The sequence below is a fragment of the Dendropsophus ebraccatus genome, chromosome 3 (assembly GCF_027789765.1).
Source record: "Dendropsophus ebraccatus isolate aDenEbr1 chromosome 3, aDenEbr1.pat, whole genome shotgun sequence".
NCBI classification, from domain to species: domain Eukaryota; kingdom Metazoa; phylum Chordata; class Amphibia; order Anura; family Hylidae; genus Dendropsophus; species Dendropsophus ebraccatus.
In genome coordinates this window covers 42,223,693-42,249,279 of record NC_091456.1, presented here as the reverse complement: position 1 = coordinate 42,249,279, position 25,587 = coordinate 42,223,693, and the positions used below count along the sequence as shown (strand labels likewise).

General features: G+C 41.6%; 1 protein-coding gene across 1 annotated transcript; it reads right to left on the bottom strand.

Annotated features, from left to right (window-relative positions):
• Positions 1–1,934: 1,934 nt before the first annotated feature.
• On the bottom strand, positions 1,935–25,362 carry LOC138787061 (uncharacterized). Its single transcript, XM_069964184.1, has 8 exons — positions 25,319–25,362; positions 21,992–22,021; positions 18,366–18,659; positions 16,617–16,712; positions 13,642–13,917; positions 5,479–5,574; positions 4,879–4,910; positions 1,935–3,283 (listed from the first exon to the last, which is right to left on the bottom strand). Exons 1-8 carry the CDS (start codon positions 25,359–25,361, stop codon positions 2,900–2,902), a joined length of 1,251 nt encoding a protein of 416 aa, XP_069820285.1. The 5' UTR covers position 25,362; the 3' UTR covers positions 1,935–2,899.
• Positions 25,363–25,587: the final 225 nt, after the last annotated feature.

Genomic DNA, 25,587 nt, shown 5'->3' with positions numbered 1-25,587 from the left:
CATACACCCTCCACACAGCATTTTAGTATAGGAACTGCTTAGACGCTTCCTACATACAGGACAATCTCTACTTTTAGACTTAGATTTTCTAGGGACATCCACCTAGAAATGAACATGGGATACGGTAAAGAAAAATTCAACGTGCATACAAAAAAGCATAGGAAACAACCCTGCTGTAACATACCGCAGGTGTTTCAGCCTGAGTAGGATCAGGTGTCCCAGCGCTGTGAGCCTCCATAATGAGCCAGATGTAGACTTAGGAGGTTTTGGCAAAATATCCAGGATGCTACCACCAGGTAGCTAAGGTGAAGTGGGGAGTGTAATACAGCCCAAACACGAGGGATGCAGCACACATCCAAGTGAGGAACTTACCTCCTTTTAAATCCTGGCGCCAAAAAGTGAAGGCCGTCTGGCCCCGCCCCCCGCCGCGCGCTGGTGCAGTCTCACTCTCCCGTTGCTCGGAGAGTAGCTCCATCCCCCTGAGTAGGCCGGCAGCCCGGAAGCTGTCAAACACAGCCGAAAGCTAATCCCACCCCCGGACGCCGACGCGATGACGTAAGCCCCGTCCCTCCCCCCCAGCCCGCGCGCGCGAACGCTGCAGCCGGCCGGGAGACGGGAAAGAGCCACGGCGTCCGGAGGAGCCAGGGGGGCAAACGGGGACCCATATCTGGAAGTGTGGGGGGCCGGACCAGACTAGGCAGCGGCTCCTGAGGGAGACTGATGCCGCCGGGAACCGGGAGGACAATCTTCTTATCTAGGGAGAGGTGGTAAGAAACACCTCCAGCTCCTGCTCCCATTGGGACAGGAAACAGAAACTGGTATGAGATGGGGCGGTTGCTCTTTTAAAGATCCAGGGATTTCCTGTATCCTGTTTCCTGTCCAATGGGAGTAGGAGGTGGACCTCTCCAGGGGTGCTGTCATGGGGCGAGGAGAGAAATTTTTATAAAAAGCGATCAAATAGTCATATATGCGCAATCAAGGTACCAATAGAAAGAACACATCATGGCACAAAAAATGACACCTCACACAGCCCCATAGACCAAAGGATAAAAGTGCTATAAGCCTGGGAATGGAGCGATTTTAAGGAACATATATTTGTTAACAATGGTTTGAATTTTTTACAGGCCATTAGATAATATAAAAGTTATACATGTTACATAGCGTTGTAATCGTAACAACTTGAGGAACATGCATAACAAGTCAGTTTTACCCCAGGGCGAATGGCGTAAAAACAAAAAACCCCTAAATAAAAAAATTTGTTTTTTTGTTCAATTTCACCACACATTGAATTTTTTTCTGGTTTCGCAGTGTACTTTATGCAAAAATTCAACCAGTCATTGCAAAGTACAATTAGTGACGCAATGTGGGTCATGTGGGTCTCTAGGTGCAAGTGCTTTGGCCTTTTAAACACAAGGAGGAAAAAACTAAAACGCAAAAATGAAAATTGACTCCGTCCTTTAAAGGTTAAATGTGCTAGTGCCATTATACTCAGTGTCCAGATATCGCAGAGAGAACGGCCAGGAGTATCAGGATAAGGGTGTCCCACTGCTCCATTAATGTGATCAGCCCACTGGGATAAAGCAGATAATGTACAATGCCACTCCAACCTGGTACAGGAAGACTAACATGCTGGAATATTAATGGGAAGTTAGTACTTTATGCTAGTTCACAGCATATAAGAAATCTATCCTTTTGGTACTTTGGTTATTCCATTAGATTACTTTAAAAAAATTAGGTTATGTTCACACAATGATTCTCTATAGGCCGTTATTTGATACTCAAAATAACGCCCTTTGCTGTGATTACCTAACAACGGCCATGATTTGGCATGTTCCAATGTCCATCATTGTAATAATTGTCTAATACTAAAACCTGCAAACTACAAAATGCCAGACATGTTGATCTCAAAAAGTACAATCTTTATTAATATTGCAAAAACATCAGTTGTCGAATGGATGCACAAAAATATCTCCCTTCCTTTAGGCCAGGTTCACAATATGTATGAACAGTGGCCGCTGTCTGAAATGTTCATCCGGCTGATACTGTAGTACCGGCCGGGTGAAGATCACTTCATGTTCATTAAAATGAAGGCACATTCGGTCGTGCCAACACCCCAATTAACCATAGCACACTATGTAAGTACAGCTGGGAGCACTGAATAGCGGCCGCACAAAATAGACATGTGAGTTTTTTTGTGCGGCCTCACAGAACAATGGCCATAGTGTATACAGTGTGTAAACACTACGACCATTGTTCTATTGAAACTAACATTATTTCTCACTTTCAATAAATAAATCTGCAACAATAGCCGTTATTTATTGAAAATATACATAGTGTGAACATGGTCTAACACTGTATTGACGAATATATATATATATATATATATATATATATATATATATATATATACAGGAAGTCCACATCAATAAAGAGAGGACCCTGTCAATAACAATTCAACAACCAAAATAAGCAATCTATGCCCAGGGTGTAAAATGCAAGTGCAACGATAGGTGTACACCATTGCATTGCACCCATTGCATCTTTAGGCCATGTTTAGACGCTGTGTGACACTGGCGGTTGTTTGATCCGGCTGCTGTCTGAGATGCTCACTCGGCTGATACTACAGTATTGGCCGGATGCACATCAGTTTATTTGAATTGGAAGGAGGCACATTCGGGTGTGCCCGCACTCCAAGTAGCCATAGAGCCGTACTTTACATTGTGAGTACAGGTTATCTTGTATTGGAGCTGTCAGTTATTAAGTGTGGCCACAGAGAACATCGGCCACAGTGCATACAGCCGTTATTCTACACATGCTAATATAATTGCACACTGGCCATTGTTGCAACCTGAAACAACGGTCGTTATTTATTTCCCACACACAGCGTGTGGACATGGCCTTAGTCTGTAGCTTTGTCATCCGTAGACAGTGTAGGAGCTGCCTGTATAGTATGATAAATAGTGCAAATTGCCTTATGAAGTGGAGAATCCTTGGAGTCTATAGTCGGTTGTTGATTGTCTTCATTTGGGTGTAAACCTGTTACAATTTCAGAATAGATATGAGCTTCTTCTTCTGATGCTGAAGTCGTCTTGCAATCTTCAGCCACAAGGTTTTCTGAATCAGACATCATCCAGGTGGTGGATCCAGGTGGTTCACTTGCTGCTGTATTGTGGCAGATTACAGAATACAGTGGATTGCTCAGATGATTTTGGACCATTGGTGATAAATCAGAACTCTCCACTGGCTTGTCGGAGATACCATGTCCTGGATTACGGTAGGCCAGCTGGTATCAAGGAAATAAGTCACAATAAGACTTGCATAGAGGTTTATGCTTTCTGAACATATTGGTACAATGATGTTACGTCTTATTTAAAGGGGAGCTAAGGAGACTAAATTTTTTGTCAATACATTGCTTTTATGAAATTATATAACCTTGTAATGTAACTTTATTTAAAATATGTATAGTTTTTATATACAAAGTGAACCAGCGCAAACTAAGAAATATGAATAAACAGAAATGAACAGAAATAATACATATCACCCAATTGCGTTTGCGCTGGTTTACTTTGTATTAATTTAGGGCAATCATTATATGGAGTAGCACTTTAGATCACAAAGATTTTTGTATGGGTTATTGTTAGAGATGAGCAAACCTCGAGCATGCTCGAGTCGATCCGAACCCGAACTTTCGGCATTTGATTAGCGGTGGCTGCTGAACTTGGATAAAGCCCTAAGGCTATGTGGAAATCATGGATATAGTCATTGGCTGTATCCATGTTTTCCAGACAACCTTAGAGCTTTATCCAACTTCAGCAGCCCCAGCTAATCAAATACCGAACGTTCGGGTTCAGATGGACTCGAACCCGAACCCAGTTCGCTCATCTCTACTTATTGTTAGTTTATTCACTATATTGATTTATGAGGGATTGCGGAGCTCCATTGGTTTTTTGTGTAGGGGGATCCTGTATATTGGATCGGTCCCCCATGTTCTTTGTGGGAATTTTAATTGTTTTTAATGTTGTGTAGGGATTTTTTTGTCCTTGCCATTGCTTTTTCATGTATGTGTTCTGTTGTATATTTAATAAAATTTGTAATTTATACATAAATAATTAGACTTGCAACGCCTCTCTGTCCTTCCTCCCCGCTCTCTTCATCATTAGCAATGCCACTGGCAGCATTTTTCACTATTCATCACCTGTGTGGACACTGCACATGAGCTGGATTGTTAAGGCACCTGTGATCTGACAAAGGATCAATAGAAAAAAAACTGCCCGGGGGGCGTGTCCTGCTGCGGATGGAGAAGGAGGTCTGAGAGAGGAGCTCCCGGACAGAGCAGCTGAAAACCTGCACAAACAGCCGAATTAGGTGCCCTTCACCGGCACAAACACAACCAGCGTGTACTTAACGCACCAGAGCACCCAGAAATCACAATGAAGAACAAAAAGAATAAAAACTGCCCAGGGGCTTTACTAATGGTGAAGAGGGCGGGGAGTAGGGATGGAGGGGCGTTGTAAGTCTAATGCACAGATACTCTAGGCCACATCAAGTTTAAAAGTTGTTTTTTAGGACAAAAACTGCATCACCTGCCAAATGGACCCCAGGACACATCTTGGATTAAAAGCAGCTACAAGAAGGTAAAAGGGGTTTGGGGGGTCAGACTGTGGGTACAGAGTCGCTTTAAAGGACTGACATTGGCAGGATCGCTGATTTCAGATATTAGCAGCAGGTGCCTGCTGCACACAGCTCATTGATTTATGTGGGTCAGTTAGGGATGGGTTAAATATATTTTTCTTTGTGGTCAAAATAAAATACTTTTATTCTCTGGGTCAGTCCAGTTACTGTACAGCAATACCAAATATATTACTTAAGGTAACTTACATGGGTTCCTGAGGTGCTTTGTTGACTTTTCCCTGGGGAGACAGAACAACAATAACCTTTTAATATGTTTGGCCTTGTGTGGCTATGTTTCCACTATGGAAACAGGACATGATCAAACGGCAAAAGCCATCTACCTATTGATAATGACGGCACAAACAATGATCATGAAGATTATTTGTGGCCGTCATTTCATCATTTGAATACAACATATTCATGACCTGGCACAAACCACATATTTCCTTTAACCCTTTTGGCACAGTTGTTTCCAGTCTCTTAATGCAAAAGATCTTGTGCTGAAGCAAGACGCTTAAGATTTTTCTCAACATATGTTTACTCCATTAAAATCAATGAATCTGATGGTCGTACGCTGTGGTACATACCTTTTGGCTGGTTTGCTGAAATATACATAGGCATAGTGCCAAGTTAGATGACCATATACCCTTAATGATGCCCCATTTTCTAGGCAATTTTCAACAATTATAGGTATAAAATTTAGCTTTGGCTCTATAATTCCAAATGCATGCAATGGTGGAAACAGTATACTAATTTATTAGATTACATAGTAGTAAAAACTGTGTTTTGTTATGTGAGTAGACTTACTTTTCTTGGTTCTCTTGTATAGTAGGTATAATGATAAGACAACACCAATAAAAACAACACCTCCTGCTATGTAATAAATCCAAGATGGTGTGGTATCTACGTAAGAAAAATTCCATAGAATGAATAATTATATATATATATATATATATATATATATATATATATATATATATATATATATATATAGAGCTACATGCATTATTGTAGAATACATGTCAAGCACCAATATATTACTGTATTATATAAAATTAGAAGAAATGTATGCTGAAAGAAACACTGAAATACATTAGCTGTATAATTAACAATAAAAAGTCAATTTATAAATCATTTCTTATGTCCATAATTCAGATTTTTTTTTTCCATATTCCTACATGGTTCTGACTTAGTTATGTAATGTTCCAAATCCCCTTTACTTTTTTACACTACAGTTGAGTGTTGGCTCTTGCGACAGAACTGTGAAGCACAAAATTTTGGCAAATTGCAACATTTTATAGAAAAAAACACAAACCCACAAACTGCAGATTGCATTTTGACCCCAATAAAGTTGGTGTGTACACAGGGTTTAGCAAAAGCAACATAAAAGTCATTTCTTTCCACAAGTCTTAAAGTGGTCAGAAAAATTCTACGTAATTGTGTAGGTAGGGAAAATTACTGGGGGTTGTCTTGTATTATTATTTTTCAGGAAGTCCCGGACAGTATAGAGAGTCAAAGCTCAATGTGTTCATAAATCAAATGACTGCCTTCTCTTTTACTGTGAGAGCAGATGACCTGGACTTCCTGTGTTTTGTCTCTTTCTGTGTTTTGTCTCTTGTTGTTTTAGATTTTGAAAATGATAAAGACAGTGCCCATTTAAGCTGAAAAACACCATTGGGGAATTTATTAAAACCAGTCTTTTCCTGCTGGTTGTTGGTAAAATCCCATTGCCATTCAATTCAACAGATACCACCAAGCTCTTAATAAAACTGCCTGTGCAGTGGCTGACCTATACACTTCATACTAAAAACTTTGCCAGATTTGAGCGTTCCATTATGCCAGAGCGCTGCATGCAGTAATGTGTAACTTTTTATGGTTGGAAACTTTGATAGATTCCACATCCATATTTTATTTTTTAGTCACTATGTAGACAATCATTAGGAGGGGGAGAGGTACCTAAGGGCAGCTTTCAAATTTATAACAACCAGTTTATTTTTTTATTTTTTTGGATAGCTTTCTGAAATCAAGAGAGCTTTATAAACAAATTAAGACTATTATTATTTTTATTAATAATACTTTTCATTAGCCAGGAACCATACTGACAGTAGCCAGGAACCACAAAATGAACTATGACGAGGATGAGATGGCTATGAGGCAGCTGTGATTTTGTTTTGTGTGAATCAGGGAGAACTCGCTGAATCTTACGTTTGGAGTAATCTGGGAGGTATAAATAGAAGACACAATGATACTCCTGATGGATACACTGTATGAACATAGCCTGGTTCCCTCAAGTGTATCCTCATTCTAAGTGTTCCTGAATATTAGCCATGTTGGGCCAGTACATCTCAGGTGCAACTACCACAACAGGGAGGTACAACCTATCCACGCTGAGGGGGTTATCCTGATTTCTCTGAGCACTGTATTCCTCAGGACATTCAGTCTCAAGCCAGCGGATTAGTGAAGAGCAATTAAACCAGTGTTTCACACTGTAACTCACCAGGTCCTTAGGATTATACAGACGGTTGGCTCACCCTTAACTGGGGCCTGTACTACCGGACTTATCACTTGGTGCCCTTGCCCAGAAATAGACGGATCATCATAGCTGTGGTTGTGCCTTCAAGTGTATTGCAACTGACTTCAAAGTGGTTAGCACCCCTATAGTTATTGCATTAATTGGATAGGGCCCCCTTAAGGTAGTCTGTCTGTTCTCATAAGTCACCTAGTCTCTTAAACTAGTCTTCAGTAACTGTAAAGCCACAGGAAGTCCCATCCAGTGTTTCTATAGTCTACCTGCTAAAAATAGTGATTCAAGTATTAACAGGAATGGTAACAAGCAAACTGCTTAAGTTACTATATTAAATCTTGTGTTTAAAGGCGTTTTGTATTCACTGTACTGCACCTTTAAGGAAATGTCAGTAAAAGTTTTACCCTGGTTCAGTTTATTATGGACTCTGTGCCTTCTACCTGCACCACTACACAACAAGGGACACAGGGACTAACCTATTTATGGATGTCTGCTTGGTACTAGGGAGGGCTTCTAGCAGTCCAAGTCCTGTGCCAGATGCTACAGCGGTCCAGTACCATCTGCCCTTGCAAATACCACCTGGTACCCCTGTGTTACAACAGGTACTGTCACTTATATACTGCCCAGCGAGAAGCTGCATCTCTCTTCACCCAATGTCAGGTCAGGCAGGACAGTCCGGTCAACCATATACTGCCCAGCCAGCAGCTGCATCTCTACACACCCGATATGAGGGCAGCAGGACAGCACTGTCACCTACATAACATGATTTAAGAGACAGGTATCACACCATAATAACAGTGACTTACTATTGACGTCTTCTCTGATCGGAGGCATTTTCTTTCCCTTGTCTTCTTTTTCGGACCCTGGAGATTTTTCCCTAATGTGACTTGTCCCTGCATAGCATGATAACTTATTAGTGTACAATATGACAAAAATGTATTCACAAATAATGCCATAACTGTGCCTCCCACTCATTATTAATGTCCCTGCTGTGCCCCATATAGTAATAATGTCTCCTGCTGTGCCCCATATAGTAATCATCTCCCCCTGTTCCCTCCATATAGTAATAACGTCCCTGCTGTGCTCCCATATAGTAATAATGCCTCCTGCTGATCCCTCCATAAAGGAATAATGCCCCCTGCTGTGCTCCTATATAATAATAATGCTCCTAGCTGTTACCCGCACCCCCAAATAGTTATACTGCCCCTGCTGCCCCACCCACATATAGTATTATTGCCCACTGCTGTGCACTCTTTTTTCTTGATTTTTTAACATTCTGTTAACCCTTATCAATTGTGTAGTGCTCTGAAATCAAGGGCACTTTATAGATAAATATAATAATAATCATAATAATGATAAGTACTTAACCCCTTCACGTCAGCCATCTGTATATATACGTTCCTATTGCACATGCCCCGTGCAGTAGGAATGTACATATACGTTCCGGCTTTGACGGGGCTTTGTGATGAGAACGGGATCACTGCAGGGACAGCGATCCCGCTCTCATCAGTGTACAGCACCGGAGATAATGAGAATCAGCTGCGATCCCGCAGCTGACCCCCATTAACCCCTTAGTGACCGCCGAAAAAGCGGTCACTAAAGGGCCGGTGCCGCTGCTGTATTTCATCTCCCCCCACCGTGAATCCACGGTGGGGGGAGATGAAATAAGTAAAAATCAGACCCCAGATCAGCCCCCTAGTGCCCCAGTCACTAACCCCCCCTCCCGCGGCGGCCATCGGATCCAAGATGGCCGCCGCGATCACTGTGAACAGACTAATGTCTGTTCACAGTGATCAAAAAAGAAAAATGAATGAAAGCCCCATGCTCTCCGCCACGGGAGGTAGCGGAGAGCATGGGGCAGTCATCGGGACCCCCCCTGTGGGGTCCCGGTACAAGTGATCAGCGGTATATACTATATACCGCTGATCGCTTGTGCCATGTGCTCCAGGCACTTTTTATCCCCTGTCACCATGAATGATTGGTGACAGGGGATAAAAAGTGATGTCCCCCCACCCCCCCTGTCACCCCCGTCCCCCAGTCACCCCCCCTTCCCCATATACTCACCGGATCCACGGAGCTCCTTCCTCTTCGGTGTCCTGGCTGGTTATGAAGTGCGCATGCGCTCCACAACCAGCCAAGCTCTGAAAATTTAAAGTGACAGAGACCAATTTGGTGTCTGTCACTGAACTATGATTACTGTGATAGAAAATATCACAGTAATCATAGTAATACAGTGAACATGAATGTATAAAGTACAAAAAGTGACAAACATACAAAAAAATAAAACACACACTTTTTATTATAGTAATAATTACAGTTTACTCCCAAATTACCCCTAACCCCCCCCCCCCCCCAGATTACCCATAACCACGGCACGTTGCCCGTAACCACCCCAGGTTGTCCGTAATCACGTCAGATTGCACGTAACCCCCCCAGATTACCCGTAACCACCACACGTTGCCCATAACCACCGCACGTTGCCCGTAACCACCGCACGTTGCCCGTAACCACCACACGTTGCCAGTGACCCCCTCCAGATTGTCCGTAATCACCCCAGATTGCCTGTAACCACCCCAAATTACATGTAACCACCCCAGTCTAGCTATAAGCACTTCACTCTATCCGTAACAATTCTAGATTGTCTGTAACCCCTCCAGGTTGCCCCTAACCACCGCAGGTTGGGCATAACCACCCCAGATTGCCCGTAATCATGCCAGATTACATGTAACCCCCCAGATTGCACGCAACCACCGCAGGTTGCCTCTGACCACCGCACCTTGCCTCTGACCACCGCACGTCGCCTCTGACCACCGCACGTCGCCTCTGACCACCGCACGTCGCCTCTGACCACCGCACGTCGCCTATGACCACCGCACGTCGCCTATGACCACCGCACCTAGCATCTGACCACCGCACCTTGCCTCTGAACACTGCACCTTGCCTCTAACCACCCCAAATTGCCAGTGACCCCCTCCAGATTGCCCGTAACCACGCCAGATTACAGGTACCCACCTCAGATTACCTATTAGCACTTCAGTTTATCCGTAACCACAGCAGGTTGCCTGTAACCACCCCAGATTGTCCGCAACCACCCCAGATTGTCCGTAACCACAGCAGGTTGCCTGTAACCATACCAGATTGTCTGTAACCACAGCAGGTTGTCCGTATTCACCCCACGTTGCCCATTACCACCCCAGGTTGCCTCTAACCACCCTAAGGTTGCCTCTAACCACACCAGGTTGCCTGTAACCACCCCAGGTTGCCGTAACCACAGCAGGTTGCCTGTGACCACCCCATGTTGACCGTATCCACCCCAGATTATCCGTAACCACCCCAGATTACCCGTAACCACCCCAGACTGCCCGTAACCACCTCAGACTGCCCGTAACCACCTCTAGATTACCCGGAACCACCCCAGACTGTCCGTAACCACCCCACATTACCTGTAATCTAATTTTTTTTATTGTATTTTAGTAACTGCGCTATTCTAATAACTGTTACTAGCTGCGGTTTTGCTCCAGCAAATTGGCGCTCCTTCCCTTCTGAGCCCTGCTGTGTGCCCATACAGGGGTTTATGCCCACATATGGGGAACCGTTGTACTCAGGAGAACCTGCATTACAGATTTTGGGGTACATTTTTTATTCTGTTCCTTGTGAAATTTAGAAATTTCAAACTAAACCAACATATTATTGGAAAAATTCAAGTTTTTCATTTTTACTGGCCAATTTTGAATACTTTCCTCTAATACCTGTGGGGCCAAAATGCTCATCCTACCCCAAGATGAATTCTTTGAGGGGTGTACTTTCCGAAATGGGGTGACTTTTGGGGGGATTCTATTCTGTAGACACTACAGGGGCACTACAAATGCACCTGGTGCTCAGAAACTTCTTCAGAAAAATCTGCAGAGAAAATGCTAATTGGCGCTCCTTCCCTTCTGAGCCCGGCTGTGTGCCCATACAGTGGTTTATACCCACATATGCAGTACCGTTGTACTCAGGAGAACCTGCGTTACAGATTTTGGGGTAAATTTTCTCTCCTGTTCCTCGTGAAATTGAGAAATTTCCAACTAAAGGAACATATTATTGGAAAAATTCGAGTTTTTCATTTTTACTGTCTACTTTTGAATACTTTCCTCTAATACCTGTGGGGTCAAAATGCTCACCACACACCAAGATGAATTCTTTGAGGGGTGCACTTTCCAAAATGGGGTGACTTATGGCGAGATTTTACTCCGCTGGCACTACAGGGGCACTGAAAACCCACCTGGCGCTCAGAAACTTCTTCAGCAAAATCTGCATTGAAAAAGCTAATTGGCGCTCCTTCCCTTCTGAGCCCTGATGTGTGCCCATACAGTGGTTTATACCGACATTTGAGGTACCTTTTTACTCAGGAGAACCTGCGTTACAAATTTTGGGGTACTTTTTTTATCTTGTTCCTCGTGAAATTGAGAAATTTCAAACTAAACGAACATATTATTGGGAAAATTTGAGTTTTTAATTTTTACTGTCTACTTTTGAATACTTTCCTCTAATACCTGTGGGGTCAAAATGCTCACCACACCCCAAAATGAATTCTTTGAGGGGTGCACTTTCCAAAATGGGGTGACTTATGGGTTTTTTTTCTCTCTGCTGACACTACAGGGGCTCTGCAAATGCACCTGGCGCTCGGAAACTTCTTCAGCAAAATCTGCAATGGAAAAGCTAATTGGTGCTCCTTCCCTTCTGAGCCCCGCTGTGTGCCCATGCAGTGGTTTACGCCCACATATGGGGTACCTTAGTACTCAAGAGAACATGTGTTACAAATTTTGGGGTGCTTTTTCTCTCATGTTCCTTTTGAAAATGAGAAACTTTAATCTAAATGTTTATATTATTGGAAAATTTTAATTTTTCATTTTTTTACAGCCAGATGGTGAATACTTTCCTCCAGCCCCTGTAGGGTTAAAATGCTCATTATACCCCTAGATTAATTCTTTAAGGTGTCTAGTTTCCAAAATGGGGTCTTCCAGTATACAAACCTCCTAAATCAACTTAAAATAAGAACTGGTCCCTAAAAAAATCAGTTTTGGAAACTTTCACGAAAATGTGGTAATTTGCTGATACATTTCTAACCCCCGTAACACCCTAAAAAAGTAAAATATGTTTATGAAATGAAGCCAGAATAAAGAGGACATATTGGTAATGTGACTTAGTAACTAATTTATGTAATACAACTTTCTTTTTTTAGAAGCAGAGAATTTCAAAGTTCATAAAATGCTAATTTTTTCAATTTTTCATGATATTTTGATGTTTTTCACAAAAAACACACAAAGTAGTGACCAAATTTTGCCACTAATATAAAGTGCCATATGTGACGAAAAAACAATCTCAGAATCGCTAGCATACGTTAAAGCATCACTGAGCTATAAGCGCATAAAGTGAGACAGGTCAGATTTTGAAAAATGAGCCTGGTCTTTTAGGTGCAAATAGGCTTGGTCTTGAAGGGGTTAAATTATAACATGATATAATAAAAATAAAATTATCATATAATAAAATTATAATATATAAAATTATGATATAATGATAAAATTATGATTTAATATTATAAATATATAATATAATAAAACAATACTGAACAGTGGCCAGGGACCACAATAGAAACTTCGAATAGTATGAGACAATGTAGTTACAGCACTATGTTGTCTTTTCCTCTCGCTGAATTAATGGAAAAGCTGTGGGGGTCGGAAGGAGATAAAAACAGACATTCACTGCTCACAGCTGCAACATGAGATCCAGACACTGCTTCTCAACGTTTGGTGAAGAGGCTGTGATTTTAACTACAATTTTGTTTGAATCAGAAAGAACTGGCTGCATCTTACCCCTGGAGTAACCTGAGAGTTATAAATAACAATGATACTCCTCATGGATCCATCTTATAAAAAAATAATAATACATTTCACCATGAGGCTATGTTCATAAACTGTAAAATAAGTAAAATACAAATGTAATCTTGAGATAAAAATGACTGTATTTTCAATAAAATATATGGGAAATTGGACGGCAGCACTCACATTGTATAGAATAACCACTATGTATGAAAACGACCAAATAATGAATATACAGTATGTACAACCTGATTTTTTAACATACACATATTTTTTTACCTGTTCACGCATTGCTTTTTTTAACTCAAAATTGTAACCGTAATTTGATATACTGTGTATATATATATAATATATATATTTTTTTTTACTCTGTGTGAACATAGCCTTATAGTGTGCATGCATGTTCCATGATGTGATGTCATAGGATTAAGAAAAATGGAGTATCTTTTCACATTGGGTCCAAAAGCTTCAAGCTATGGCAAAGTGTAAAATGAAACCAGAGAAGTGTATTATTTTTATACAGTAGTGTTTCTAAGAAGACATCTTATATGCAGAGTAAAGTAAAAGAAATACATAAACTCTTACCTCTTATTACGATATTTAGTCCATTACTGGGATATGATATGTTATTTTTCACCCAGTAGTCACACCTATAAAAACCTTCATCCTCTTTTGTTAATATTTTTGTGTAAAGATTAATTTCCTTATTTTTATCATAATTTATTTCTGTGTTGTTCTTGAAATAGCGGATTCCTTCCACGTCAATGTTGTTTGGAGGGGAGCACATCATAGTGATTGTTTGTCCAATGTCATATATAGGTTGGGATGGAGTCACAGTGAGAGAGGGTAATGGAAGGTAATCTAAAAATAAATGATTAATATTACGTGCTTATGATTAGATAGAAATAAACATAACATACTGAATGTGGTGGATAATGGTCAGGCAGAGGGAACATAAGTTAAATTCTTTGTCAACTATTGTGGGCAGAGATGATCCCGAGACATTAGCATGATCACAATGACATGTGTGTGCTCACTTAAAGGAGTAATTCCAGCTCCAATGAAAAAAATTTTACATTTTAAAAACTGAGAGAAGGAGTTGGACAGTAATCTAAAAATGTATTATTATTATTATTATTATTATTATTATTATTATTATTATTATTTACATATTTATGGTTACATAGGAATAAAATACAAGATATTGCATGTGGTCACTGATGGTCTGGTAGAAGAAAGTAAGTTTGATGTTGATTTTGGATGAGGCAGTATAGTACTGCCATCTAAAGGTCATGACCACAAAACATGGACAGTCGTTTTTTAGCGCCCAAATAACGGGCGCTATTTCAAAACAGAAGGCCACAAATAACAATAAAGGTAATTGTTTCGAAATAAAAGACTTTTTTTGGGAGCGAAATGATGGTCATTCTAAAAAATGGTCATCAAGTGGCCAAAAAAAAAAGACGTGTGGTTGTGGCCATATACTGCCCAGCGGGTAGCTGCATCTCTCTGCGGTGGAGGTAGCCATTTGGGCAGCTCCTCGACCGTCACTAGTTACAGCTCTCTGCCTGTCAGCATGCTCGGAGGGGATAATCGACAGGCAGAGAGGTCAGTTACTGGCCTCTCGGATTGTCAATCACTCTGCCGAGCACGCTGACAGACAGAGAGTGGTGACTAGACACGGGCGGGGAGCCGCGCAGATGACTACCTCCCCACCTCTGCCTGTCACACGTTCAGGAATTAAACTCATTTTCCTCCGATATAAAGCTTCTGCAGCAGCCACGGCTGGTATGTTCCCCTGGCTGCTGCAGGAGCTTTATACAACGCTCAAGGGAACCATATCAGCCCATTTGGACTGATTGGTTCCCTTTAACTTTGTGCCCTCACCCAGAAATTGACAGATCGGAGTACAGTTTGTGTCTTCAAGTGTAGTGCCACAGACTTGTTAGTGGCTACCGGGGCCCGCCGCCTCAGGAGGGCCAGTGGCCCAATCCTGTAATGGCCTGGGCCCCCTGAGCTTCCATCACTTGCAGCCCCGGATACATAACCATGTATCAATAAGTTTAGGACTACACTTGATGACTTAGTCAGGTTGGGGGGTTGCGAATGGGGGCCCAATCAAAAGTTTGCTATGGGGCGCAGCCATTTCTAGTTACATCACTGGCCTTCTAGCAGAGTATTGCACTAATTGGGTAGGACCCCCTTAAGGTAGTCTGTCTGTTCTCAAGTCACTAAGTCTTCACTAACTTAACTGTAAGTGCTTAAACCCTTACAGTCTGAGCCACTTTTCATTTTTGCGCTTTCATTTTTCCTTTCTTGTGTTTAACCCCTTCCCATCAGTAATCCGTATATATATGTTCCTACTGCACATACCCCGTGCAGTGGAAATGTATATATACTGTACATTCCTGACTGAGGGGCTTACTGATGTGTGCGGGACCGCTGCAGTGAGAGCAGTCCTGCACGCATCAGTGTCCGGGGCCGGAAGTAATGAGAGGCAGCTGCGATCCTGCGTCTCATTAACCCCTTAAACGCCGCAATCTTTAGCGATCGCGGTTTTTAAGGTACTCAGTGACAGAACAAGCTTCTGTCACTGAGTGATCGGGACAACATTTCGCATGTACCGATGGACGGGGGTAAGCCTCTTACCTCCGTCCTGTCGGTTCGCCGATCTGTGCATAGAGTCTGCTGTAAGGCAGGCTCTATATATAGATCACTGATAACACTGATTTATGCTACGCTATGGCATAGCATAGATTAGTACATGCAATTTAATGATTGCATGTTTTACAGTGAAAAAAAGTGTTTAAAGTATTAAAAAAAAACATTATAAACCCACCTCCCAATAAAAGTTTAAACTACCCCCTTTGCCCATCATAAAATTAAAAAAATATACATATATATATATATATATATATATATATATATGAAAAAAATAAACATATTACATATCGTAGCGTGCAGAATTGTCTGATCTATTAAAATATAACATTATTGTTCCTGCATGGTGAGCGGCATTAACGGAAAAAAAAAAAACACCAGAATTGCTCATTTTATTAAATTATATATCGGAAAAAATTTATAAAAAGCTATCCAAATTTTTCTGCTACACCAATATGATATTCATAAAAACTAGAGATCATGGTGCAAAAAAAATGACACCCCAACCAGCCCTCTTGATGGAAAAATAAAAGCACTATGGCTCTTAGAAGGTGAGGAGGAACATTGCATTAATTTGACTCGGACATCCGGGCATCAAAGGGCTCAGTCTTGAAGGGGTTAAAAGGCCATAGCGCTTTTTTTCACCTACAGACCCACATGAGCCCTTAATTATATGCACCACTAATTGTACTTTGCAATGAAAGGCTTCATTTTTGCATATTTTTTGTGAAAGCAGAAAAAAAAAGTGTGGTGAAAAAAAAAAAAAAAAATTAATAATATGCTGTTCACCCTATGGTAAAACTGACAGATTATATATGTTCCTTAAGTTGGTGCAATTACAATATTATGCAATTTGCATAACTTTTATTTTATTTGACACCATGATATCAGTGACTTACAGGTGACATTTTCTCTGATCGGAGGCGTTCTTTTTCCTGTTTCTTCTCCTTCAGACTGAGATGGCCATGAAGACTTTTCCCTAATAGGACTTGTTCCTGCATAATATTGCAACCTATTAGTGTACAATACGATAATAGTGTCAACATAAATAATGCCCCTGCATAATAATAATAATAATAATAATAATAATAATCAGGGTTGCCATCAGGATTTTTTGCCCCCCCCACACACACACACTTAGAGCCATATTTCATGGTCCGATGCACAGTGTAAGTGGCTGCCGATCTGCTAGATCAGCGCTCCCTTACAAAGCCTATTATATGGCTCGATTATCATGCAGCTTTTGCTTTTAAAGGGTATTCAGGCATATATAGAAATTAATAATCATGCTGCTTTCCTCTCCATGTTCCCCTTATGTCCTACTGGCTTGTTTCTGCGCCTCCTCTTGACTACATCTGATTCTGTGTGTCTGGTGTCCCATTAGTTATAAATCTTCCTTTTTTTTAACATGTAAATGAGGTGATTTGGTGTATGGGGGTGGGGTGGGGGGGTCCTGTAGCTGTCAGGGCATTGCTCTGTCCACCAGCTACTGCAGCTTGCCTCCTTCTGAATACTCCCAATGCCCTTCTGGCAGAGTGGCATCTCTGCAGGCATGCTGCAGGAGCTGGCAGGTGGTGCAGTACTCTGAGAGCTATAGCAACGCCCCCCCAAGTGCACCGAATCACCCCATTTAAAGGGGTACTCCAGCGGGGGGGGGGCACTTTTTTGCTGGAACCTGGGAGGAGGTGGCTGAGGGAAAAGACGTCCACTTACCTCCCCGGTTCCATCGTGGCACTCCGGTCCCCAGCCGCTTCCTGGTGTTTGACGCGGGCCCAAGACGATATGTCTCAGATTTGCTCAGCCAGTCAGTGACAGAGGCGGGATATGAGCGGACTTGAAACGGATCCCGCCTCCTTTACTGACTGACTGAGCGGACCTGAGACGTCATGTCTCGGGCCCGCGTCAGCCACCAGGAAGCGGCCGGGAACCAGGCACCGGAGCACCGTGATGCGGGACCAGCCTCTGGAACCGGTGCCAGCAAAAAAGTGCCCCCCCTGCTGGAGTACCCCTTTAAGTGTTCAGAAAAAGGAACATTTATCAATAATGGGGCAGTGTACCTTCTATATAAAGAAAGGGCTGCACTCCCCATCTTCTGCTCTATTAGAATCTAGTAGCATGTTAGAATTGCTGATTTTTTTTAAACATAAGACATCAAAAATACAATGGAATACATATTTATCAAAAGTCACTAAAGCAATAAAAACAACAAATCACAGCACACAAAAAGATCCATCAAACAAGATGGTGGAAGAAAAATAAAAAAAATATAAAGGTCAGAATATGATGATTTTTATACATTGTTTTTAAAGGTTTCCATTCAACATAATGCATATCACATTTTTAGGCTATGTTCACACTACGTAAGAGACCGGCCGTTCGGTGACCCAAGCCGGGTCACGGAACAGCCGGTCTCTGCCAGTCTCTGGCCGGATCTCTGCCAGTACTTAAGTGCCAGCCGGATGATCTGTCCGGCCGCAGAGCTCTGATGGGGGCGCATCAGCGCGCGCCCGCATCAGTGCTTCCCATAGTGCAAAATCTTCAAGCTGTGGCAAAGTGTAAAATGAAACCAGACAGATGTTATTATCTTTATACAGTAATGTTCTTATATGCAGAGTAAAGTAAAAAAAAAAATACATAAAGACTCTTACCTTTTATCATGATATTAACTTCCTTACTGGGATATGACAATTTTTCTGTTCCGTTACCATTCGCTGAGTAGTCACACATATAGGAACCTTCATCCTCTTTCCTTAATTTGGATTTTGTGTAATAAGGATTTGTTTCCTTATTTTTATGAAAATGTACTTCTGTACGGTTCTTGAAATAGCGGATTCCTTCCACGTCAATGTTGTTTGGAGGGGAGCACATCATAGTGATTGTTTCTCCAATGTTATATGAAGGTTGTGATGGAGTCACAGTGAGAGAGGGCAATGGAAGGTAATCTAAAAATAAATGATTATTTATTTTGTGTTTACAGTTAGATAGGAATAAAATATAACCTACTGCATTTGGTCGCTGATCTGGCAGAGGAAAAAAAGTTATATTGTCTGTCAACTATATTTATAATGATGTGTGCTTGCACTGATATATTCACCTAAAGGGGTATTCCAGCTCCATTAAACAATGTAATAAATATATAGTGCCCTACCCCACCATCCCTGAAGAAGCCATGGTGATATGTGTGGGAATCTAGCTGGACCTGTTTCCCACTGGCCATAGTATACTATAGCTGATACACTTTATACAGTGTTTTCCTAGACTGTTATTTGCTTCACTGCACTACTGGAGTTTTAGTGCATCTTATGGTTAAGTTCATACATAGTATTTGGCGCCTTATACTGGGCCTCAGGGTGGCTTCATACTCAGCTTTTGTGTGGCATTTTTCTGGTCTCAAAAAAAAAAAAAAAAAAAAAAAGGGCAGAAGAAATTCTAAAGAATTTAGACTTTAGGGTGTGAATGGCTTTTTTTTTTCCCTTTTTTTTTTTCCCTTTGCGTCTGGTGTTTTTAAACAAACAGAAGAAATTCAATTGCCGTCAGCCTCCGTGTCATAATGACACTCTATGGGAGGCGCGTGCGCTGCATTTCTTGGGGCTGAAGAATGAACATGTTCATTCTTCAGCGCGGAGAGACGCTGAGCGATGCGGCGTGCGCGCCTCCCATAGAGTGTCATTATGACACGGAGGCTGGCAGCATTCCGCGGCGGACAATTCCTTGCTCTGTGTGAACGGGGCCTACGGGAGAAAATCTCCACAGTTTGCAGAAAAAAAAAAAACACAAGGAAAGGAGAGAAACCCCTCCAACCAAAAAAAAAAAAAAAAAGAAGTATGTATGACTTAGGGCCTTCCACACTACGGATTTGGTGCGGAGATGGGGGACGGGGGTTCAGAGCGGAATCTCCGCACCGAATCTGTAGTGTGATCGGGCCCTTACAGCTAACATCTGGTCACGGGAGTACTTGTTTAAGTAAACACCATGAAATTATAAACACTATGGTGTTTTTTGCCTTTTTTGCAAAAACTTTGCCAAAACCCTGTGTGAAACCAGACTCATTTTGCTAAGCATTTTTATATAAAAAAAACATGTTTGGGACCAAAACAAATAATAGTTTTTCTCTGTGTTGGTTTTACTCCTCGTTTTTATGAACATCTAGAAAAGTGGTAATTACAATTTTTGGATGACCTGACTCTAGGAGACTGCATATATTGGGTCGGTCCCTTGTGGGTTGAGCATGTTTTAAATGTTTGCAAGTGGGTATTTATTTTTAATCACATATTAGGCTGGGTTCACACTACATATATTTCAGTCAGTATTGTTGTCCTCATATTGCAACCAAAACCAGGAGTGGATTAAAAACACAGAAAGGCTCTGTTCATACAATGTTGAAATTGAGTGGATGTCCGCCATATAACAGTAAATAACGGCCATTATTTCAATATAACAGCCGTTGTTTTAAAATAGCAGCAAATATTTGCCATGAAATGGCGGCCATCCACTCAATTTCAACATTGTGTGAACAGATCCTTTCTGTGTTTTTAATCCACTCCTGGTTTTGGTTGCAATATGAGGACCACAATACTGACTGAAATATACGTAGTGTGAACCCAGCCCTATACTGTATCTTATTTGACTTTTTTGATATTTAGTCAGGACAGGGATTCCATGTCCGTACTGTGATTCAGAGAGCGAGCAAAGATAGTGTGAATGCGGCCCCATCCTATGTTTCCTGACCTGTTTGCTTTTTCTCCTGACTATGTCCCCAGACCATGATTCTGTACCACACTGCTGTATGTGTATGACCCCCGCATTTTTATAGGATGTGTCTTTGGTTCTGATTTAGTCTCTGAGGTACTCTTGAGTTTTACCGCTGGCTTGTTTCTTGATTGTTCTGGTTTGCGCTTTTGGTTTATCTGTTCCTGGCTGGTTTTGCGACCTGGACTCTTAACCATTCTATCCCTGACACCCACGGCAACTAGTTAGTGTAGGGAACATCGCCTAGTCGGGGATTGCCGCCTAGGGCAGGTCGTCCAAGTAGGCAGGGACAGTGGGCTGGGTTCTATTCAGCGCTCACTGTACCCCTCCGGATGTTATAGTAGGAAAAAGTTACTCAGTTGTTATTAAGAGTCTATTGACATTAAGGGTAGAAACACAAACCAGATCCGCGTGCTGCGAAATCCGCTCCGGCTTGCTTCGGGGTTTCCCAGCGTCTGGATGTCCCACTCAGCCAATCAGTGGCTGTGTCGGGGAATTGCACTCATTGGCTGAGCGTGACGTCCAGCTGGGAAACCCCGAAGAAAGCCAGAGCATGGAGCAGGTAATGTATTAAAGGGGTATTCCACTAAAAAAATTCTTTGCAATATTTAATAGTACCTAAAAAGTTAAATATATATGCAATTGGATGTTATTACGGCCTCTGCATTATTTTTGATCTTTTTTAGGTGTCTCCCATGTCAGCACAAAAATGCTGATACACTGAGACAAGGCAAGGTCACATGTCCTCTGTCTCTGTTTTGGTCTGGGTTGTGTAAGTATTTACTGCTGCTAACCCAGCCCACTGCAGAGACACAGGGCAGTATAGGCATGTCTCCTGAGTGAGGGGTGACAGGAGATACATTTCCCCAGCACAGATGGATGAGGGAGAGAGAGACGTGAATGCAGGGAGGAAACAGCAATACATGAGGGAGGGAGAGAGACGTGAACGCAGGGGAGGAAACAGCAATGGATCAGGGAGAGAGGGAGAAATTATGACAGGATGGAGGAGGAGGAGGGAGACATAGGAGGTGTGGTGCATGCTGGGAGTTGGAGTTTCCTGGCCAGCGCCATGAAAAGCATGACAGAATTTTAAAAACTTTCATATGGAGAACAGAAGCATGCAGAAATGGAAGAATTGTGTCAAAACGCTCAGGGAGACACCGTGAGTACAACAGGGCTGCTTTTGAAATTCTTTTTTTAAACTGCATTGGGTGGAATACCCCTTTAAGGGGGCCGGCATTTACATACAGCAAGATGACAATACTGTTGCGAGTATGGATTCTCAGTAGATCTCAGGGGTATTCAGTGGATTTCGCTGCAAATTTGCAGTGTGAAATCCACTGTGGATCCAGTATGTGTGTTTCTACCCTAATATTTCATTTATTTGAGTAGAAATATAGAGATGATGTCAGTACAATACTCTGAGCTGGGCAATCATCACTGGAGACCCTCACTCCTGTGGAATAAATTATCCCAAGGATTAGATTTAGGATAGACAAATTATAATTCTTACAGCAATACTTACTTGCAGAAATTTCACATTTGCAGATTCTACCTGAACAACAACAAAAAAATGTTTTTAAAAACTCATAATAAAATAGCAGTAGTAAGTTTAATGGTAAATACTAAGCTCTGGTACTGTATATGCAGAATTACACAGTACTGTGGTATCTTGGTGTACGAACACTCACAAGTTTGAAATGTTTGGTATTCGAATGAAAATTCACCCAGAGTTTACGTTCAGAACTTGAACTTTGTTTGTTATCTGAATGCTGCAAGGTGCTGGTGTCTAAAGCTATTGATGAGCTGACCCCTGGCTCCATTCAAAATCCAGGTAAAGGAGCCTGGGGGTGACCTGGAAATTACTGGGGGGCAAAGAGGTTGGCCCACCCATGATCTCCTAGTTGTCCGCTTTTCTAAAAGTTGTATATGTTTTTACTAGTGATCTGCCATGCTGGACTTACTATTTGCTTATTTAGGCCAAGTTCACACTACATGAAACACCGGATGTTCTGTGACACAGACTGCAGTGTCGGCTGATTGAACTTCATTAGTGCTGAATTGGAATGCATGCACATTCCGTGTGCACCCGCATGCCATTTCACCATAGCCGACAATGGAGAGTGCGGCCAGAGTTGCACTTCATTGTTTGAGCTGTCAGTGTTGTGCCGCCGCACAAAACTGACATGTCAGTCTTTTCTGTGGCCTACTAGGGATCCCGGCTGAAGTATATACTATGGGGGAGATTTATCAAACATGGTGTAAGGGTAGCTTCACACGTACGGTATCGCTGCGTATTTAACAATGCGTTTTTATTGCTGCGTTTTTGGTGCGATTTTTACATGTGAGTTTTGATTTTCACATGAAAATCAAAACTTGCATGTAAAAATTGCACCAAAAACGCAGCGATAAAAACGCAGGTACGGTACGTGTGAAGCTACCCTAAAGTGAAACTGGCTCAGTTGCCCCTAGCAACCAATCAGATTCCACCTTTCATTTTCCAAAGAGTCAGTGAGGAATGAAAAGTGGAAACTGATTGGTTGCTAGGGGTTTCAGTTTCAGTGCAACGTAACTTTTGTATTAATCACGGCCGTTGTCGGCAACAATGGCCATGATTAATATAAAGTTGCGTTGTGTGAACATAGTCTTATTGGTCATGTCTGTTCTAGGGAACTGTCACACACTGCAGATTTTCCACAGTCAACAGCCGTGGCATTTTCACAGCAGTTGTGCAGCAGCCAATCCACACCAAAACATACAAATTTTGGTGCAGATTTCTTGAGGATCTTGGGAAAAAATATGATAGTTAAAAAGTCCATGTTTTTTAAACCACAATAGTGACTTTTGCAGCAACGCAGCAGCATATCGCCTACAAAACTGGCAACGCCTGTTGATTATTGTGGATTTCAAATTTCCTTTGAGGGTATAAACCCACACACCGTATACGCAGCAAAAACGCAGCAAATACGCAGCAGATGTGATGGTGAAGATTTGATGCTGTGTTCAGTTATTTAGATCTAATCTGCTGCGTATTTGCTGCGTGTTTGCTGCGTATTTGCTGCGTATCGCAGCAGTAAATATGCTGCATATACCGTGTGTGGGTTTATACCCTAAGGGTACAAACACACACGGCATATACGCTGCGTATTTACTGCTGCGATACGCCGCAAATACGCAGCAGATACACAGCAGATTAGATCTAAATAACTGAACACAGCATCAAATCTGCTGCGTATCTGCTGCGTATACGCTGTGTGTGTTTGTACCCTTAAAGTCAATGGGAAAAATCTGCAACTGATCTAAAGCTACTAAGGGGTCCATTTACACAGAAAGATTATCTGACAGATTATCTGCCAAAGATTTAAAGCCAAAGCCAGGAATGGATTTAAAAAGAGGAGAAATCTCAGGCTTTCCTTTATGATCTGTTCTATGTTTATAGTCTGTTTCTGGCTTTGGCTTCAAATCTTTGGCAGATAATCTGTCAGATAATCGTCCTTTGTAAATGGATACTTAGGATGAGCAAATTTACAGTACTTGTGAACTGAAGTGCTTTGGTTGGCTTGGTGGTTGGCTTGTCAGCCCGCTGCCTTTGAACTCCAGGCAGTTTTGCTCCAGGCGCCTAGAAAAGCTGGATCCACTTCTAAGAAACTGGGAGAAGTTTCCCAGGACTGGATTGAACTTGAAAAACAGTACTCTACAAGTTGTTTTAGAACTATGCTGTCAGCAATATATATTTTTTGTGACACTAAAAACCCTTATGTCCAGTTTAATGTACTCTACATAGTCCTCTATATGCTGTTTCCTACACGCTGTGAGTATTTTCACAGGACTATCAGCTTTTCACAAGAATGAAATGTCACACGCAGACGTTTCCATCCGTTTGGGGTGACCACACTCGACATTCACTTCCTTTTCTATTTTATTATGAACATTTAGTCTGAACATTTCATCATGCTTACAAGCCACATTTCTTCTGTAGATTGGTGAGCTCACATATTCCCAGCCTCATCACATCCGGAGACATTTTACTGAAGTCCCTAGAATGTGTAGCTTTCTCTGTATACTTTGTATATTTACAAATAAAAAGACGTGATAGAAAAATCATTGGCTATGATGTAGAGAACTGATACTATATATAGTCCAGAGCTACATTTACCCTACTGCAGGGTGTATTGGGGTATTCTTCCCCAAGGGGCAAATGCAGTCAGGGCATTCTCAAGCAATATGTGAGTTAGGTTATATGAGGCCCATACTCTTTAAGGTACATATTAATGGGGCGCATATACTGTGGATTTTCTGTTTCAGGGAGTATTTTCTGGTGTATAGAGGATATTTGCCTAAATGAAAGAATTAAGAGCAGGGAACTAAACAAAAGAGTCGGGTTCCCATATCAAAAATCTAACCAGACCCCCATTATAGTACAAGTTCTTGTCTTCCAGAACAGAAAAGCCTTTTTATTGTTTCCCTATCTACCCCTTGTATGACCCTTGTGCCAGTATTCCATCCCCTTGTTTGCAGGAGAGAGGGGTCCTCACATAGGGAGAACCAGGGCTCGGACACTTCTTATTAAAAATTTTCCAAAACAGCCGCCCCACTAGCAGCTATCGTTTATACACTATGCCGTGCGTTACACTTTACAACACTACTAAATGCAGTGAAGTTGCTGGAGAATGTGATACAGAAGCTTCTGTATTATAACAACAGGTCAGGATAACAATGATCTATAATATAACTAAAGCAATTTGCTGTATTTACTGTATTTACAAAGTTGTGGATCATATCTGCTAATAAATTGTAAAATAGTACTGGAGATGTAAAGATTAATGTCCTTACAATAAAAGAATTTACTCACCAATGATTCCTGCCATGTAGAACAGCACTCTGGAAATGTGCATTCTGACTGAACATGTAAAAGAACAATAGTACTTAAAATAATACATGTAAAAATATATCTCCAGTATGTATAATACAATACAATATATAATATATATGTATAGCAAATCATTCCTAGTGCATAGTTTCATATTAAATGCACCAATGTTATGCTGAAAACACAATTAAAATATAAAAATGTTTCAAAATCATATGCATAGTCTAAACAAATATGGACAAGGGGTGTCC

Bases quoted from the DNA above. Each gene is read 5' to 3' on its own strand.
- LOC138787061 (XM_069964184.1), bottom strand. From the start codon at position 25,361: ATGCACATTTCCAGAGTGCTGTTCTACATGGCAGGAATCATTG. The intron at 5,575-13,641 runs GTAAGAGTTTAT...TTTCTTACGTAG, and splicing joins ACTAAATATCGTAATAAGAG to ATACCACACCATCTTGGATT. The intron at 4,911-5,478 runs GTAAGTCTACTC...CTGTCTCCCCAG, and splicing joins ATACAAGAGAACCAAGAAAA to GGAAAAGTCAACAAAGCACC.